This window comes from Dipteris shenzhenensis, chromosome 20 (assembly GCF_047967505.1).
Source record: "Dipteris shenzhenensis isolate YYH24624 ecotype China chromosome 20, Dip_SZ_1.0, whole genome shotgun sequence".
In the NCBI taxonomy this organism is placed as follows: domain Eukaryota; kingdom Viridiplantae; phylum Streptophyta; class Polypodiopsida; order Gleicheniales; family Dipteridaceae; genus Dipteris; species Dipteris shenzhenensis.
Genome location: NC_141615.1, coordinates 30,672,185 through 30,691,483, shown reverse-complemented (window position 1 = coordinate 30,691,483; position 19,299 = coordinate 30,672,185). Strand labels below are relative to the sequence as shown.

Below are 19,299 nucleotides of genomic sequence, written 5' to 3'. Positions count from 1 at the left end.
CAATGACTTTTTTATTGTTCAAGACATTTGGTGTGACATCATGAAAGGGAATTGCTGGATGAACTATTAGTCATGTATATCATTGTGTAAAACATTTCTAACCAAAGAAAACTTGACCCTAAAAACACATTAAGAGCCGATTAGAAAGCCTTAAACAACCATTAAACCAAAACCTAAAGAGGTCAAGTTGACCAAATGAACTCAAAGAAGTGGGATGGGGAAAAACTAATCTATCCATCCCTTAGGACCCTTAGAGAGCCAAAAATTTTCTTGGTGTGTGCTTCATGATCCTTGCACACGCAACTATCATGTAGTCCTAGTATTCAACAACATATATTTAGTCTTTTACACCAAAGCCAAGGATCTTCAGAATTTTACTCCAAGATCTTCAAGAATGACATTCAGCTACTACCCATTGAGATGCATTGAAATTTGACACTCAGCGTCAAAGGCTTGCAAGAAATGCTGATGGCGATGGAGATTGCGATAGCTTAGAGCATCGCCCATGCGATCCTTTCTATCTGTCTCCTCCTCTCCATCAGCTGCATCGTTTGCAACCATCAAATGATAAGCTCTGGCAACACTCAAGACCGCATTCTGACGAAGTCAAACAAAGCAAGACTTGGGTGGCAAGCCTTACAACTAAGTTAACCGCCGCGTTGTCCCAGTGCCCGGATATGGGATTTCACTAACGGAAACGGCAAAGCGCACACTTAGTTTCGAGGAACGACTTACGCCTAAGAGCACATTCCACCTTTGGAAAACGTATTCGCCGTCAACACAAGGGCTTTCATGGGAACCGAGAAAGAGACCTCTAACATAGAAATCTACCTGCGCATGCGCCCGATCACAAGCGGGGCTGCCACTTACGAGGTGGATCATGATGAGGGTCGAGTGCAGTGGTATGTTCCACGGGAAATTGCTGCGGGGATGGCCAACCATCAAAAGGAGCGCTACGACTTTTTTTTCACTGGCATCTTTGACACCAATGTCGAGCAAGACGAAGTCTTCGAGAAAGTTGGCCGAAAGGTTCATTACCATTTGTCCCTAAGACTATGCAGCTCAATTTTTTAGTTCTATGGGCCTTATGGAAAGTTACACCATTGCGCAGGTTGTATTGGGAGCTCTGGATGGTTATAATGGAACCATCTTCGCGTATGGACAGACGGGATCAGGAAAGACTTTCACCATCACCGGCGGTGCAGAGCGATACGTGGACAGGGGCATCATACCCAGAGCACTTTCCCTTATCTATAGCGAGTTAGCGAAGCGAAGCGACTATACATACACGATCCACTTCTCGTATCTTGAAATTTACAATGAGACCGGTATCGACTTGCTAAATCCAGAGCATGAGACAAAGGCTTTAGAGGATCTACCCAAGGTACTTTCACCTGTAAAGTGATTTGATGCTCGGAAATAATAGTATTCACAATTCAATATCGGTGAAGTTGACTCTATGCTAGGTGACATGACAAGCTAGCAGGATCAGGATTCTTTTGAATGCAATGTTTGGCATACATCATAGATCCCGATGCGGATGAGTTCAAATCGAGGGCACCATAAACACAATCCCACAATTTTTATAACGGGTTTTAGTGAAAGGATACACAGTTGCAAAAGCCTTAGCTTTGTCCGATGCTTTCCTATTGCTGGCTTCAAGGGGTGGCTTCATTGTTGAAGATCTAATGGTCGGTCTGCTCTATGCTTACAATGATGGACATTTTCTAACCCGGATATATTTGGCAGAAAACCAGCTGGAATTCAGCCATCATTGTAAAGTTAAAAATTATTCATCTTAGTTTTAAAAAGCAACAAATATACATATTTAGGAGTAGAAGCACACAAAAACTCACAAAAAGTTGAATTTTACATTGATGACAAATGTTTGCAATGATGCAAAACAAAAGAAAAGGCGTCCATGCTTGCAGCCTCGGGCCTTTAGCCTTGAATACAAAATAGGCAAAAATGTCCAAGTACATGCATGCTATATGGAGAGAGAGAGAGAGAGAGAGAGAGAGAGAGAGTTGAGAACGTGATAGAGGCTCCCCCCTCCACCTCTCTTGAGCCTCATTGTGGTGGTCCAGGGCCTCATCATGTTCGTCATGCTCAGGAGCCTCTGTTGCATCATTGTCATAATTCTCGTGAGGTCGAAATCCAATATATGGTTCACGAGTGCAAATGCAAGTTTGCATTAACAAATACAAGGTCATTTGCCTTATGAACACTAAGCTTGTTCCTCTTTTTGTTTTCAAAATTGCTCCAGAAGTGCTCACAGTGAGCGAAGAGCTGCCACCCTAGCACAGCTCCCTAGCTTAGTATGCAAACGGGCAATCTCTACAACAACAGAGTGTCTGCCCCATAATCCTCCCACCAATAAAGGAGGAAAGCTTAAACTTGTCATTTTTCCATCTTCCAAACCAGACGACCCTTTTCTTTGCCTCCAGCACTCTCCTTTTATCATCTGCGTTTAAGATAAGTCATGTCAATGTTATATCCCATTATTGATCCACCTCTATATGTGTATCTTGCCATTTCCCTTGAAATTTTGGATCCAAATCAAATGCTGCAGCTATCAAAGATGAATGATATTCTGTCCACCGAGAGGTTGCAAGTGTCTTCAATTGCTCCTTCAAGGCATCCAAATTTTGAATTGTCTTGATCATCCTATCCAACCATCATCCTATTCATCGAGAGGTTGCGAGTGCCCCGTGCCCTCGACGACTCCTTCCTCCAACCATACAAAGCATCCAAACTTTAAATTGTCTCAATTATCCTATCCAATGCTTCATACATTTTCCAACACAAGGGTCATCCCCCTCAAGAACCCTCAACATAACGAGAATAGCATTGTGAGCTGAAGCAATAGGCCAACATCATCCCAAAAGATGTCAAGTGTCTGAGCACTTGCAGAGTTACAGTCACAAATTCACACCATGCATCCCACTAAGAAGAAACAACAAGCTTTCCCAAATAAGTTTTCACCTTAAAGAGCCACTTCAACATGATAAAATTTGCTTAGCGTGTGTGAGAATACTTCCAAGGGATTCTTTGAGGATAGCTTGTGAAAACTTACCAAAATATAGTGGTGCTAAGTGATGAAAGTAACAACATGGTTTCCTGTATCAATGGAAAGCTCCACCCAATCCAACTTACCAATATCTTTGAAGAGATTATTCAGCCCATGTGCTATGTAGAGAGTGAGTAATGGGAGAGTACTTATCCTCAAGAATTGTCCTTGCTGCCCTATTGGAGTTCTCACCATTGGAAACTAATTGAATAACATCGTTGCACCCACCTACTCAATGGCCTCCATCCATATGCTATTCCAACCTCTAGGTTGACTTTCCCTCCTTTGAATTATCAATAGCCTTAATGAAAAAAGCTAGCCCCTCTAGAGTATGTTTTGGGACTCAAAGCGGTGGATTTTTGTGTCTTGAAAATTGTGGTGATTGTCCGAAGACTACAATCTCCTTCGCCATATCAATGAAGGATTGCGGGCTTCTATCGTGGGTACAGTTACTCTATAAAAGAAACGGCCCATTGCTGCATCTACCCGGTTTCCTCCTCCCAAGATGCCATGAGGCCACAAGGCTAGCTTGTTTGTATGGCTCTCGGGGATGGCGAATTGGTAGTTCCACCTGTATGTGTAGATAAAGCTCTATTCGCAAACGATGAGACAGTAACAGATCCAAAAACAGAAGGAAGTGTGCTACCGCACATGGAAGAACTTGCTGCACTTGGGGTTGGTGATGCTCAACCTCGAGGATCAAGAAGCATAGGTTGTGCTCCAATATTGTACAGCCTCTTTGCAATTGCCTTTGGTGGCACCAAAGGGTAAGCGGAGAGATCCCCCCCTCCCCCCCCCCCCCCCCCCCCCCCCACCCCCAAAAAAAAAAAAAAGGGTTCTATGAAGTATGGACAAAACCTGCGACAGCAAGCTCAAAGTGGAAATATATCATGCAGTGCGTGAGAAAAAAAAACACTCCTCAGAAAGAGGTAGAAAACAACCAAGGTTGAGGCTGAAAGTGCCATCTCAACCTTGTAGAAGTCTCAAAGAAGAAGAGGAGCCCCTCCATTCTCTAAAAAATGTAGCTCTCCTAGTAGAAGTTGGCTGAGAGGACCCCTGCATGCTCCCCCAGATGGTCATCTGTGTATGTATAGTGTCTGTCCATATATTGGCCAAAGTGTGAGAAAAGTGAACCTGGGATCCATACAATACCTCTGTCCATCTGGCTCTCCAAACCACGGTGCAATACTCGTCAATATCTCCCAAGAAGAGTCCACAGAGGCATGCACAGCTTTAAAGGGTGAGCATGGCTCAACTAAGCGAAGAGATGCTTTGCCACCTCACTCCCAATAAACTCCCAATAAATCATCCCATACTTAGTCTGTGCCTCAACTTTTGTTTGCTTTACAAAAGCTGCAGTTTCAATTGCATGCTCCTCCATGCAGCTTGTCATACTTGGCAAGGGAATTAACCTCCAACCACCAAGGAGACTTATGGCCAGTCTCAATGGAGCCATTGAAAGAGAGGATAAAAGAGAGACGGGTAGGGAGCTGCAAAAATGTAGCAAAAGGGAATTTTGGGTCTGAAAAATTTGCTGGCAGGCAAAGCAAGGGGGAGAGGAACTCGGGAGAGATATGTAGAAGAGAAGGGGGAAGGAGGATTTGAGAGGAGGAGTTGAGCCTTGAGGGAGTCTCAGCTGAGAGGAGGGGGTTCAGTTGTGAGAGGACGGAAGAGGGTCTGAGAGGAGCGGGCTGAGAGCAGGGATTTGAGAGGAGAGGACTGAGAGCAGGGCTGATGAGAAAAACCTGCTTGAGAGCCCAGAGGGTAGAGGCTAGAGGATTTCGGAGGGTTTGAGAGGAGGGTATAGCTGAGAGAAGGCTCAAAGGAGAGGAGGCGAAAACCAATAGTACCAAAATAGCATTGTTTTGGCATGGGCCGGAGATGGGCGCCTCGACATTCCACAACTGGCAACTGTTTTCTTGATGCAGCTCTGCCTACACTTCCCATCCTATAGATCAGGGGTACACTATGCTCTATTGAGAAAGATTCCTTGTGGTACTCTTCCAACTCGGAGAAGAATTACTGAGAAAAAGGAAGTTCCCAAGGTTTTGGCTCAGGCTTTTCCAAAGACACTAAAGAAGATGTCCAATCAAGCTGGAGTAGATGTAAGCTTGTAGATTTTGCTTAGCAAGTGGTTACACCTCGTACAAGTTTAAAAATATGTTGCACTGCCAATTTCCTAACTATTTGTGACATAGTCCAAGGCATTTATTGATATCTTCATCTTAGTGATATCTTTAAGACACCTCAGATTTTGGTTTGATTTTGAATACCAAAATGCATTCTAGTGCAATGGTTTAATTTATACAGCATATGATATTAATCAAAGGTTTCTGTCCATGACCAGGTTATTTTACTCGAAGATGATGAAAATGTTATACATCTACGCAATTTGTCTTCACACCTTGCAACGTAGGTGAGTTTTTCTCATTATTCTCTTCTTTATTGTTTGTTTTTAAGTGGGAAGACAATTGCTTGTATGTATTTTATTAACTTCAAATGGAGAGAAACATGTGATAGTTTGGAGAAAAGCTTCATCTGAGATACACATACATCCATATATCTAAACAAACACATAATATTTAGTGCATACCTACATATACAATGGTTTCTTATATGTGCACATCTATTTGATGCACATAAGTTCAATAAGCTCGTTATTCCACTCCCCACATACACTGTGTGAGCTCCTGGCCTATTCTATCAGTCTTCTGCTGTGCGTACCCTCTATTGGTTGATCAGAAAACAAGAAAAAGTCCGACTCAGATTTAGAGGGTGACACAAAAGCCAAAGCTAATGTGGTAATCAAAGAACTGTTCTTGGTGACATCTCCATGTGATACTGAGGTACGATATGCCACCCTAGAAACCACAGTAATGATGTCTGACATTGAGATGTGGGTTGATGGGGAGTCAGAGACCTTTGTGAAGGTGAAGGACGGCATGGAGTGCTTGGAATCTTCCAGGTGCGTGGTTGTTGATACTAACAGGAGGGTGGATTGCATGGAGTGCCCTAGGGTTTCATGTTCAGATAGTTGCAGTAATTCGGAAGGGGACAGTACAGGATTGAACAGGCTATTGGTATGTGCTTCGATGATGTGCATGGTTTGCTTTCAAAGCAAGCACACAGGCAGTACGATGATCTGGTATGTACTTGATGTTCTTAATTCGAGCCTTTATAGCATGTTGTGGAGAGAATCTGCTCTTCATATGTCTCAGGTTATTCGAGATTGGAAGAAATGGGCCTTCTTCGAAGGCAGAAGGGGAAGTGTGGGTGCTTTTTCAAATCTGAGACACAGATTGCTAGAAGGTGATGGACAAGGTGTATTGAAGCCATAAGAGTACCTGCTTGAGAGCTCAGTGAGAGTTCGTGGTCCAGGTTATCTGGAGATATTCTTTTGTTGCGAACCTTGCCAAAGGAAGGATGGGTTGAAAAAAACCCTTAGAGCATGGTGCCTGGAAAACTTTAGGTTGTTCATTCATTATGAGGGGGACAACCGGAAGATCGTGGTGTATGGATTGCTCGTTCGAAGGTGGGAACGTGACTAAAGGTGGTGGTGCCAGGAGGTGCTACGAGAGATGGACTTGTGTACCAAGATGGTGTGTGGAAGCGGAAGCGGACCCGGTGGAGCAGAAGCCATTGGATGAAAAGCCAGGAAAAGATTTCGACATCAAAATGTCCCAAAGGATTACGACTAGGGAGTTACTGGAGCATCGGCAATGACGTGTTGGCATTGGGCCGAGATGTTGCGGTGAGAGGGGGTGTTGGAAAGGTCACCTTCCCGTCTGTAAGCCCCCATAGGAGGAGAGCATTGGGGGGGGGGGTGAAAAGAGAGAAGTGGTTACCACATGGATAGCAGCAAGGTTGTCATGTGGGCAGCACTGTTCAAAGCAAGCCAAAGAAAAGAACCTGGATGTCAGGAGCAGATCCATGCAAGACTCTCTTGCTGGAGCAGGTCACGGATGACGTCAGTAGTAGTACGGAACTGAGGCGCACATGTGTGGGCGCAATAGGGTGCCAGCAAAGGGCGCAATAGGACGGGGTAGATCAGGAGAGTGTAGGAACAAGAATGGAGAAGAGTTGTGAACACAAGAGAACAAGAAGTGAACACAATTGAACTCCAACTGAAATGTTCAAATGAAACAATACAAGTACTTGGTATATATAGTACCCAAATATTGGTCAACCGTATAGTTGACTTATGGCCTACAACACCATATCTTTGTAGATATCTCTACAAATCCCTCCTCGATGATATGGCTGAAGTCCTCTGGAGTCTAGTCTCAGTAGTACCTGAAGTACCTAAAGTACCATGGTTGCACAAATTCATCCACATGTGGATATAGCAACCTATGGGAGTACAAAAGAAAACAATGTCATTTTACAACCTCCCTTGACATTGTTTGTATGTCTCATATCCCCAAGCCATGTCGATGTCGTGTGAAAACAGGCAGTGACAGGCTTTTAGTGAAGATATCAGCCACATTGTCCTCAGTAGAACAATATGTGAGGTCAATGAAGCCATCTGTAATACAATCCCGCACATAATGATATTGATTCTCAATGTGTTTCATGTGAGCATGAAATACAGGATTGTTTCCAATAGCAATGCAACTCTGGCTATCACATAATATTTGAGTTGCATCACCATTCTAAGCATGATGCAAGTCATGCAAAAGCTTCCTCAACCACATACATTCCATAGTGGCTGAATTCGCAGCTTTGTACTCTGCTTCACTATTGGAGAGAGACACTTGGTCTTGCTTCTTACTAAAATGAGATACATGCTGAGCCCAATGAGAAGCAGTAGCTGGAAGTAGATGTACATAATGGAGTACCCTCTTCGCTGCGTTTCAATGCGTGACTTGTGGGACAATGCATGAAATGAGATAGAAGCCCTATGGCATAGGCAATGTCTGGCTGCGTAGAGCATTAGTAAATCAAACTACCAACCAGCTACCTGTACACAGTACCATTGAACATTTCAGCCTCATCTTGCTTACTCAGCTTGGGTCCTTTTTCCAATGGAGTGGCCAGAGGCTTACTATTCTCCATCTTAAACTTATGTAACAACCCCTTGGCATATTTGGTTTGTGACATAGAAATCCCCCCTTGGGTTTGCCAAAATTCAATGCCAAGACAATAGTGTAAGAGGCCCAGATCTGTCATACAAGACCAGATCTGATTTCTGTTGCAGAACATATAAATTTGGCTTTGTGTGAGTGGCCCTGGGACAACAAGAATTGATGTATCTTATGATACTATGCACGAGGTGCTTGGGGGACGAGCATTTTCTGAGCGAAATCTTCCGAGCGTCCGAGCGAAGGAAAAAAAAAGCTTCCAACTATGCATAAATATGGCAAAAATCGATCAGAAGAAAACATAGTTTCACTTAGAAATATGCAAAGTATTATGCCTATTTTATACAAAAATCTTTAGGTGAATCTGTAGGAATGGTGAGAGCATAATGGGATGGCTTTTGAAGAAACCCACATGTAGAGTAGACTTCTCTATGAAAATTCCCTTATGATCCTTCTTACAACTTTTACTTAATAGGGGGTGACATTGAAAACACTCTCTCAACCTATCTTCATGAAAGAGTTTCTTCAAAGAAAACTCATTGAAGCAAGCCATCCAGGTAGTTTCGCCAGCGAAACCCCTTTGAAGCAAGTCTCCCAAGGTAGTTTCGCTGGCGAAACTACCTTGGACAGCACTTTTAAAAGTGACATAACTTTCAACCACTCAAATTGATCGGAACACCCCATTTGAGCACATCTATGGAGTTATATTTTGGAAAATCTTTCATATATAGTATTAAATGTTACATGTATTTTATGAGAGTGATATATAAGCCCAAGTTAATACTTATTTATAGTAATTTAAACTTCTTTAGAAACATGTCCATAAATATGCTATAAAAACACTAAAAAGATATTGCCATATGATATAAATGTGTTAATAAGTAATTATATATGCATAGTATTATTACATTGAGAGTGATTATGAGGAATATTTCTTAAAGGAATCAACACTTTTTTAAGGTAATAACAGGGGTACAAAGGGATGTCTCTAAATAAGAAAATTATGTTGTGTAAAAATGAATGAGTGACTAGTCTGTATATTTTTATGATAAAGGGATCTAGTTCTAGTGAAAATAAAAGTGTAAAAACCATGTTTTTTAAAGAAAAACATTTTTAAAAATCTCTTGAAAAACACGCTCGGATAAACCTGCTCATAGGTTTTTGCTCGTAAAATTGACGCATCCGAGGTGCTTGCTAGGCTTTCGTGAGCTTGCATACCTTGTGCTCTTGTCCCTGTACAACAAAACCCTTGGGCTGATTGAGATCCCCATTGAGGAAGGCGGTCTTGACATCCATCTAGTACACAGACCAACCATAAAATGCAGCAAGAGAGATGACAAAGTGAATGGTAGTCATCTTGGCCACCGGAGCAAAAGTCTTCTCATAATCTATCCCCTCTTCTTGTGCATACCCCTTGGCAACTAAACGGGCTTTGTACTTCTCAACTGTACCATTTGCATGATACTTTATTTTGTAGATCCATTTTGTGCCAACCACATTCTTGCCAATGGGCGCATCAACCAAGTCCCATGTAGCATTCTTTTGAATGGATCTAATCTCAACTTCCATGGCTTTCTGCCACGCCAGATTGCCCTAAGCATCCTCAAAGCGCTGAGGCTTAATTTCAGCTTCCATCACTTGGGTCATGAGAGCAAAATTCACCTAGTAGTTAGCATTTTGAGTGCTGGTCCTGGTTCTCCCCAATATAGGCTGATCTTTAGCATTTGCAAGTGTCAACCTAGCCCATCTAGGAACTGAATTCTCAGCTGTGCCGCTGGGAATAGCATCTAGAAGTGCATCTGGAGTAACATCCTTTGCACAACACTTATAATGCTTCCAAATATTGGGCTGTCGCTCCCCATGAGTTGGCTGCAAGGCAGCGCAGCTCTTCGTGTTTGTTTCTCGGGAGAACTGACCTTGACAGCGACCCTTGGTCTGGCAAGAAGGGCTCACATGGAAGCACCTTCGACCCCCACTGTTGTTAAGATTATGCTCTCTCCGGAAGACAAGCAGCAAGTCAAGTGTGAAGTGAGGCTTTGCAAGACAAGGCCCTGGTGGGTCTCATTGTTGGGCTCACCCCGTCAAGGAAACAGGTCGGGGATTGGCTTCAGGTGAGCTTAGCCCTAGGGGCTGACCACATCCAGGAGGTCACGATCTATGGGAGAGGAGTCTTCCTCATGCAACTGAACTCCCCCGACACCACGGCCTCCCTTGTCGAGCAGAGCCCTATCCTACTAGGTCCTCATGTCGTCTATCTCCTTCCTTGGTACCATGGCTTCATAGTCGAGGACATGGATTCGACTCATCACGTGCCACGATTCCCAGTGACGCTCTGCTTTTCGGGGCTTCTGAAGGAGTACAGATCTATTCTTCCTTCCATAGGGAATTGTTTTGGCACAGTTCTAGCATCTCCGTCGCAGACAACGGCTTCAGTAGAGTGGCAGACGACAGGGTCCCCTGCCTCCAGGTTATCGCAGAGCATCTAGAGTCCCTCCCAGAGGAGATCCTCTTGGAGACCTTAGATGGAGGCGGCGAGTTCAGACAGCATGTGGAGATCTCTGGCTTGCTCGGGCAGTGTCTTTGGTGTAGATAGATGGAACTGTTTGGTGGGCAGGGCCCCTCACCAGAGACAGGAGCATAGGGAGGCTCAACGCCGTCCATCGGCGAGGTCCCAGCAGCAGCCGAGGCAGTAGCAGACTTAGACGCCTTGGGTCGAGCCCTCCCAAGGGACTTGGACCAAGGTGGAGAAAAAGAAGCCTTCCAAATCAGCTCAAAAAAACAAAAGAAGGAGAGCCAGACTAAAAGAGCGCAAGAAGGCGCAGACTTCTTCTTCCCAGGACACAGGGAAGGGCAAGGGGAAGGTGCCAGTGGAGTCCCTGGGCCAGACACAGATGGAGGAGGAGGAGACCTTTTTCAATCTCCCCTCGGACCCGCAGGTGACAGCAAAGCAGAGTACCCAGGTTCCCGTTCAACGGGAGTCTGGAGCCCTAGCAAAATCGGCTCCAGAGGTCCCTCCGCCTCCCCTGCCCCCTCCTCCTGAGGTCGCCCCCCCTGATCCTGCCCCTCCTCCCCCCAGCTATTGTTACTCTCACCTCCTCCCCGCCTCAGCTTCTCGCCCCCCCGCCCCCTTACAGCAGCCTCCTGCCCTTCCTCGTCTCAGCCTACGGGCAAGGGGGTGCCTGAGCACTCTTCGATGCGGCCCAGCCCTGGCTCTACCTCCTCACAGTCAGGGTCATCAGGGCCCTTTTCTCAGCGTCCAGGTCCTAAGCCTCGCCCCGGTCATCCTCTTCCCAGAGAGTTTTTGAGGCGAGGACCGTGGAACTACTTAGAAATTCTGGACAAATACCAGCTTGCTCTGGAGGTGTCAGTCTTGATTTTACAGCCCCGAGACATATTTGGCTTGAATGACATAAAATTCACACGTCTTGCTCATTGTGTGCAATGGTGACCATGTCACCTTCCCAATCATGCAATACCTTGGCTCCCTTCAACATGGTCTTCCCAATGGCACTGGGTAATCTTGCTCCTTTTCCATCCACGATGAACGTGACCGTGTAGTATGCTCCTTATTCGATGAGCATACCCTTTGGCATCACCAACCTTTGATAATTTTTAAAGAAGATGGCTTGAAGTTTTTCAACTTGCTATTGGACGTCCTCGTTTACCTTTGGAGCCTCCATCAATGAGCACTCCCTTCACGGTGTGATTTCAAATTTCGACGTTGATCATGGATGCGCTATTTTCGTCACTTCCACTCTTATGATGAATTGCTCTACTTCTGCACGTCATTTGTTGATTCAGGGATTTTGGAAGGACTTTGCGTAGTTGGGAGTGAGTTCTAGTAGTTGCCGAATGGAAATCGTCACCTAGATTTTGCACCACCGGAATGCCTTCTTCCTTGTCTTCGCTCTTTGCTCGTTCTCGCCTTCGATCCCCTGGTTGCATGCTAGCTCCTCTGTACTTCCTTTTGTTGCCTAAGGGCTTGGTGGTTCCTTCTCTCTACAAAGGGTTCTTTTTGCTTGAGGGCATGATTGATCTCCTTCACCATCGTTTTCTCTTCCTTCCATCAATGAGCACTCCCTTCACTTGAGCCACTTTTGGATGTGCTCAGAGATGATGTTTACTTTTGGAGCCTCGATCAATGAGCAATCCCTTCATTGTGTGATTGTTGGAATGTGGTCCTTTCAGGGGCCTTTGTGTGGTCCTAACCCCTCTCGTGGCACCTTGTAACCTACTACATGAGAAGGATTGAAAATAGGGGGCTTGGAGCCTCGGTCGTGCAGTGACACATGGCAGAGGGACTTGGGGGATTAATCCCATAGGCGATTGTGCATAGTTGTGGACCTTGGATATAAAAGAAGGGCAACCCCTTCTCTTCATCCCGCTAGCTCTTTTGGGATGTAGGGGAGGCACTGTGTGGCTATGGCGCAAGAATTAGGACCCTTGCATGCAATGCATCTCTAGGCAACACGTGGCAGTTGTTGCCACATTTTCCAACATGTATTAGAGCAGGGCACAACCCTGTACAACTGTGGTGATACGTGTACGTCGCATGGCACATATATGGTTGGGAGTTGCCTATTTGAGGCGGTCGCTAACAGCTAAAGAAATTGAAGACTGTGCATGCGCATGGGATGTGACAACCCACATGTATGCTGTGATCAAGCGGTCTATTGTGTATTGATAACTGGGTGCTATGTGACCTAAATAGGTATTTTACGGGAGGTGGCTGCCCGCGTGTGCATGCTCTCTTTGCAGTGCATGTTTGGGGTATTTGTGGCAACTTGAAATAGCATTTGACTATTGGCTACGACCTATCATGTGTGGTACTTGATTGACTGGCATGGCCCTGGTGAAGTATGGTTAGTGTTGATTGGCTGATCTAGTCCTTTGTTGGTTTCAGCATTGGTTGGTGCCTTGGTTGTTCAAGTTATTGTTTGCTTGTGGTGTTAGGACCATGGGGGGGTGTTGGAATGTGAGCCTTTTGAGGGGCCTTTGTGTGGTCCTAACACCCCTTGTGGGACCTTGGAACTACGTGAGAAATATGGAAAATAGGGGGCATGGAGTGTCATTGGCTCACGTAGTGACATGTGGCAGAGGGCCTTGAGGCAATTGTGCATAGTTGTGGACCTTGGATATAAACAAAGGGAGGAACCCCTCCCTTTCATCCCGCAGGCTCTTTCTAGGATGGGGGGTTGTCACTGCGTGGCTATGGGGCGGGAGTTGGGACCCTCGCACCCAATGCATCCCCAAGTGACAATGGTGGTTGTTGCCATCTTTTCCAACAGTGATTTCATGTCAATCATGGGTAAATTGCCAATTGGGTCACTTCCACCCTTATGATTAATGGCTCTACTTTTGCATGTCATTTGTTGATTGAGGGATTTGGGAAGAAATTTGCACAGTGTGGAGCGAGTATAGTTCCTGGAATTTCTCCCCATGGCTGTGTTGATTTGATTTTGCGGTACTGGAATGTGTTCTTTCTCGTCGTTGCTCTCTTAGTCGTTCTCCCTTCGATCATTTAGTTTTGCAACAGGGCTTGGGGTTCCCTTATCTCGACAAGGGGTTCTTTTTGTTTGGGGGAATGACTGATCTCCTTCGCCATCTTCTTCTCTTCCTTCTAGCGAATGGTTAAAATAGAAGATGGGAAGCAAACAGGTGTGTGGGACCAAAGTGACAATGTAAACTCTAGATTTAACACTGCACAAAAGCCAGACTTTGAATTTACTAAGCTGGCCCATGCACAAGCACATCTACAAACTCATAGAAATGGTGTCATATATTATTCAAGGTATAAAGGATCTTCATTGGAGTCCTCTGATCTCGTGTGTGGAAGCTTGTATAATCTTATGGTATGATATTTGTACCTTTGTATCATGTCAATAGAACCATTTTAGAAATGCACCAACCAACACAATGGGTACCCAAGGTAGGGAGATGGCCACATTATCAGGTCAGATTTTTGGTGAATTTTCTGATCAATTTAGGGATGAATTCCTTTAGAGCCTACCTCCATAGTGAAATGTTCAATTTAAGATTGAACTTATTCTTGGGACAGAAGTTATAAACCGACCACCGTATGGGCTGAGTTTTACTAAAGAAGAAGAGGGGTGAAAGCAACTATAAGGATAACTAAAGTTGGGGTAGTTTCAATTAAATTGTTATTTCTTTCTCTATAAAGGAGGTTGCTAGCCAAGAGCCTCGTAAGGAATCTTTATACAGGTAAGATTTTATTGTGATGTTGTGTCTGTTAGGAGGAAGGTAGAAGATGAGCCTGACAACATCCTTTCAAACCTCGCAGCAGTAGGTGTTTGGCCTTTTATGAGAAGGAATAAACGAAAATGAATAGATGGGTGAATTTGATTCAGCATCGACACGTAATGCTATTTATTTCAATTTGGTTAAAATAATGAAGCTTAAAATCAATGCATATAACTGTGTGTATGGTTAAGATGGAAGATGGAGGTCAAACAGATGTAAGGCCCAAAAGTGAAGCTTGTTAATTGTTTTGGAAATCCATATCTGAGCTTGCAGCTTATGAAAATCATCTCAGCTTTCTGCTTAGAGTTTCATGTGTTGATGCAACCTTAAATATGCCCAGTTTCTTACCCCTTGAATCTTTGTGTATATGTGTGTCGATAAAGCATGTTTAGCTATTTCTCTTTTTTTCCCAATGAAAAAGACTTCTATTAAGTATTAAAAACACTACAGGAGCAAAGCTCATGGTAGAAATACATCATACCAGGCATGAGAATCAAAACACCCTAAGTGGGCAAATAACGTCTAGCTATTTCAAATTTTGACAGGTAGGAATTTGATCCTACAAAAGTATTCTATTGCAGGAATGAAGAAGAGGCCTTGAATTTGCTATTTGTGGGTGACACAAACCGCATGATCAGTTCTACACCAATGAATATGGCTAGTAGTAGATCCCATTGTATATTTACCGCAAGCATTGAAGCTCGGAAAGCAGGTGAAGACACTGTTCGTAGGTCTAAATTACATTTGGTAGACCTTGCTGGATCGGAGCGTGTGAGCAAGACTGGTGTGGATGGCCAGGTGATCTAGTCTCAATCTTTTCCTGAAAGTATAAGCTGTTTAATAATTTCCCCTCTACAAGCATTAGCTGCTGCAGGCTTTGGGTCCCAATATGTTGCGCTCAATTGAGTTATGAGTAACTTCCAAATAGTAGTCCCTTAGGAGTGTTTCCAACTTTTCTTCCAAGTGATTTATCCTTATTTAGGGAAAAATAACATTTGGGCATACATTTAGTAATCTCATGTTGATCTAAGTCTGCATTTCACCAAACCAGTCGACAGATTCTTAACCTTGTATTTTTCATGGATGCAGATCCTGAGGGAGGCGAAATACATTAACTTATCGTTGCATTTTCTGGAGCAGGTGATGTATTCCACAATTTCTCATGGGGTAACCTTTAGTCCACTGGAAGTTAGTTCTCCTATTGCCTATTTACTCAATATCTAGAGTCGATTTTCGTTTACTTTTCAGGTTATAATTGCACTTCAGGAGCAAAATCAAGGAAAATTCCGTCAACACATACCTTACCGGAATTCCACTATGACCTCCGTTCTTCGTGATTCCCTGGGTGGGAATTGCCAAACGGTAATATTTTTATTTATCGGTTTAATATCTGTCCAGATCCTGCTATTTATACTCCCTGCTATATTTGCAATAGGTGGCTGTTTCTGTCGGTTAACCATAGATGTTTGCATCAATTATTGGAATTGATCTAATGTGACAAAACTACATTGATGATTTTTAACTAGCTGTCCAACACCTAGACCAACCAGGTAGGGAAAGCCAGAAGCTCTAGTTGCCTAGTTTAGGTTGTGACCAAAGTAGTTTATGAGGCAATGTGTTAGAATGAAGGGGACTGTTGAACAGACCCCTAATGATCTCAAATCCTCATTGATCTCTCTCATGATAGAAGCACTCACGGATATTCCTCACAGGAAGTACAGCACAAAGGAGAAGTAGAACTTAGAATGTGGGAAAACTATTCAAGGTTGAGCTGCAGCTAGTCCTCCAAACACTTATGGATAGGAACGCAATTCCTGCCCCGGGTAATCCTACCTTCTTGTGTGCCCTAACCCCTTGTCCTCATATGGAGGCTCACATGTGTCACTTCTAACACCCCCTCTCAATGATTCAATTGTGAGCCAATGCCCATACGTCTAATGAGATGCTCTAACTGCACTTGGGAAAGAGCCTTTGTAAAAATGTAGGAGATGTTATCTTCTGTTGGATAGTGAATCAGCTCCATGATCTCGTCCAGAATCATCTCTCAGATGAAGTGTTACTGAACCTCGATATGCTTTGTACGAACATATCGCTATTCAACTCATGTTGTTGCACGTGATCACCGCTGCCTCCTCCTGAAGGACTCCCATCTCCTCCAGTATCCATTTGAGCCAGACAGACTTGCATGCTGCTAAACAAGCTGCCCTGTATTCTGCCTTTGTAGCAGGCAGTGCAACTTGAGGTCGCTTCTTGCTTAGTGAAGATATGACACCTGATGCAAGCAGTAACCTGATGTCTTGCGCTATGTGTCCCTATCTCCAGCCTAATCTGAATAACATAATCCTCCAGGCTCGCTCTTGGAAGCAATATTTGATCCCATAGCTGGTTGTGCCTTTAACCTTGAATCCAGCCTTCATGTGATTCTCCCTTGGCTTTGACGGGAACTAAAAGAGCACTCCCACTGCAAAAGCTATATCTGACCTGGTATTAGGCAAGCTACCAACCATTCTTTGATTAACTGCTGCATCAACCAACTGAGACGTCTCCTTGTTGCTCAGCTTTGTTCCGACCTCCATTGGGGTTGCTGCTTCTTTGCATTCCTCCATCTAAAATCTCCAGTACCTCCTGACACTACCTCTCTTGACAAATGAAGATGTAATCATTCTTTTTTCAGACTCCTATACCAATGAAATAGTGAAGAAGTCCTAAATCTGTCATTTCGAACTCTTGCATCGAGAGTCCTTCAACTCTTGGATCATCCACAAATTATCATCTATGACAATTAAGTCATGAATGTAAAGGATGATGATCTGATCGGTTCAGGACTCTTCCATCATCAAACTCACCCTTCATCCTATTCAATGTGATGTGGCTGATAAACATAAGATTCTTGCAAAGATTGGGAACATAAAAAACATTTGTGAGTACCTTTCGTTCACCTGAATATGTGGTGAACCGAATGCTTCCGTTTCCTTCTGCTAAGCACTACCTGTTATCTCCAACGATTACATGTGAATTTGAATGTGCAGATTCAGGTACCTTGAATGAATTTTTCTTGTTGGACATGTGTTTGGAGTCACCACTGTCAACTTACCAGCCATCACTATCCTCACTCACTTTGTGAGTTGAGTAATGGTATATGCTATGTTTGCTGAATCTGACTTTGACTCTTCTTTGGGCTTGTTGCCTTCCTTCTGCCTTTGGTCTGCCTTTTTCTTGCGGCATTCTTTTGCTATAAGGCCTAGCTTGTCATATTGGAGACACCTTCGGTCTTGATTCCTTTTCTTCTTGTCTCGACTGTCTTCTAACTTGATCCTTTAGAGTCGTTGTCATCCTTGGGCTTGCCTTTTCTAGGCCTACCCTTTCCACCTTTATCTTTTGCAAGGAAGGCCTTGTTGCCACCATCTTTATCGTGATGCCATGTAATTTTTAGAAGAACTTTTGGGGTTTTGTTTCAGCTCCTCAAAGCTCTCAATCTATTTGCTCTTGAGAAATATCCTTTAAATGTTCCTTATCACTGCCAACATAATGGATATTACTCACATAAGTCCTCTATAGAGTATCATCCCATTATACACATACACATGATCGAAGCCCAACGATGCATATTAACTGAGTTAAATAGTGATGACATCTATTAAAATTGTGAGGATTCTAGGTCTAAATGGGACAAAACTTGGTAGTATGATTGGTTATGCTATTTACTATATTCTTACTTGTTTCCCCATTTGGATTAATGCAGCCCAACTTGTTTTCCAGGCTCTATTTGCATCCTTACAATGTTGGTCATACCGATTGCATGGCATCCCTGCGCTTCTCCCTTTCCTTTTAGTGAAGAACCTTTGGGCTGTAGACAGTAGCATATCTGTTATATATTTATTCATTTCGTGATAGGATGCATTTGATCTCGTGTCATTGCCATCTCTATTTCCAGCTTATAAATATGAGTCTTTTTGTAGTCCATTCTTAACTTGGGTGGAGTGGTAATTTTCTGCTTTTTCACAGAATTACTTGTCCCCATTATACCTAGTAGACATTGACCTGTGATCGGACTCAAGGGATTCCTCCTCAATCTTGATATATTCAATCATATGCCTTGCATGTGGGTTTGTGAGATCACATAATCAACTAAACGTGATCCTTAAGTGGTCTTGCATGTGCATCCTTCCATGTTTTGAAAATATGATGTACTTTACAAATTTTTAGCCCAAAACATTCGCATAGTGTGAGGAGTTGCCTTCTCATATCTGTGATATCCCCGGCGCCTTTTGATGTCCTTGTCAAGCCTCTTCTTTGGTCTCTGTCCTCTTCCGTTTCCTCCATCCATATGGGGTCTCTCCCCTCCATGGTTATGATGCCTTGCATTGATCCTGTTCATGCATTAAAATCCGCTGCAACAATAATCGCATTTTCTTAAGAGAACCTGGCTATATCTTCCCCCAAATGCATGAGGGGGTCGTCTCGAGATATGTGGCTGTTACTTTTGTAGATGGGTGATTGTGGGGGGGCAAAATAGCAAGCTGTCAATTTGATATTCCTCTTCTTTGCCATTATTTCTAGCCACATATATTGTTTATATGGGTTTTCTTTCACAACCTTTGCTTTTTTTCCCCATATCATTGTGTTATCCCACCAGACCCTCTTCCTCCTGTGTGTGTTTTTGCATTTCACATTGATGTTTGTGGTTGAGCACTTTGAGGCATGATTGGGTGTCCTACAACTTCACAAGTATTTGCCTTCTTGCCTGCCCGCAAGGCTTCCTGCCATTTAGTGGCTTGTCGTGAGTGAGGACTTTCTCCCTGTCCTTGTCGTCACTCTGCTCTATTCCCACAATCCGGATATTTAGTGCTTTTTCCTTCTGTTCTTACTACTCTTTCATTGTAGAAG

At 43.7% G+C, this 19,299-nt stretch overlaps 1 protein-coding gene across 2 annotated transcripts in view; it reads left to right on the top strand.

Annotated features, from left to right (window-relative positions):
* Nucleotides 1–792: 792 nt before the first annotated feature.
* The window catches only part of LOC147889526 (uncharacterized), a 135,537-nt gene continuing 117,030 nt past the window's right edge, over nucleotides 793–19,299 (top strand). For both annotated transcript variants that reach the window (XM_087391652.1, XM_087391653.1), the window contains exons 1-6: nucleotides 793–1,029; nucleotides 1,112–1,384; nucleotides 5,418–5,482; nucleotides 14,994–15,210; nucleotides 15,502–15,552; nucleotides 15,661–15,774. In XM_087391652.1, the coding sequence (XP_087247778.1) occupies nucleotides 793–1,029; nucleotides 1,112–1,384; nucleotides 5,418–5,482; nucleotides 14,994–15,210; nucleotides 15,502–15,552; nucleotides 15,661–15,774 (957 nt within the window). The remainder of the gene's footprint in view (nucleotides 1,030–1,111; nucleotides 1,385–5,417; nucleotides 5,483–14,993; nucleotides 15,211–15,501; nucleotides 15,553–15,660; nucleotides 15,775–19,299) is intronic.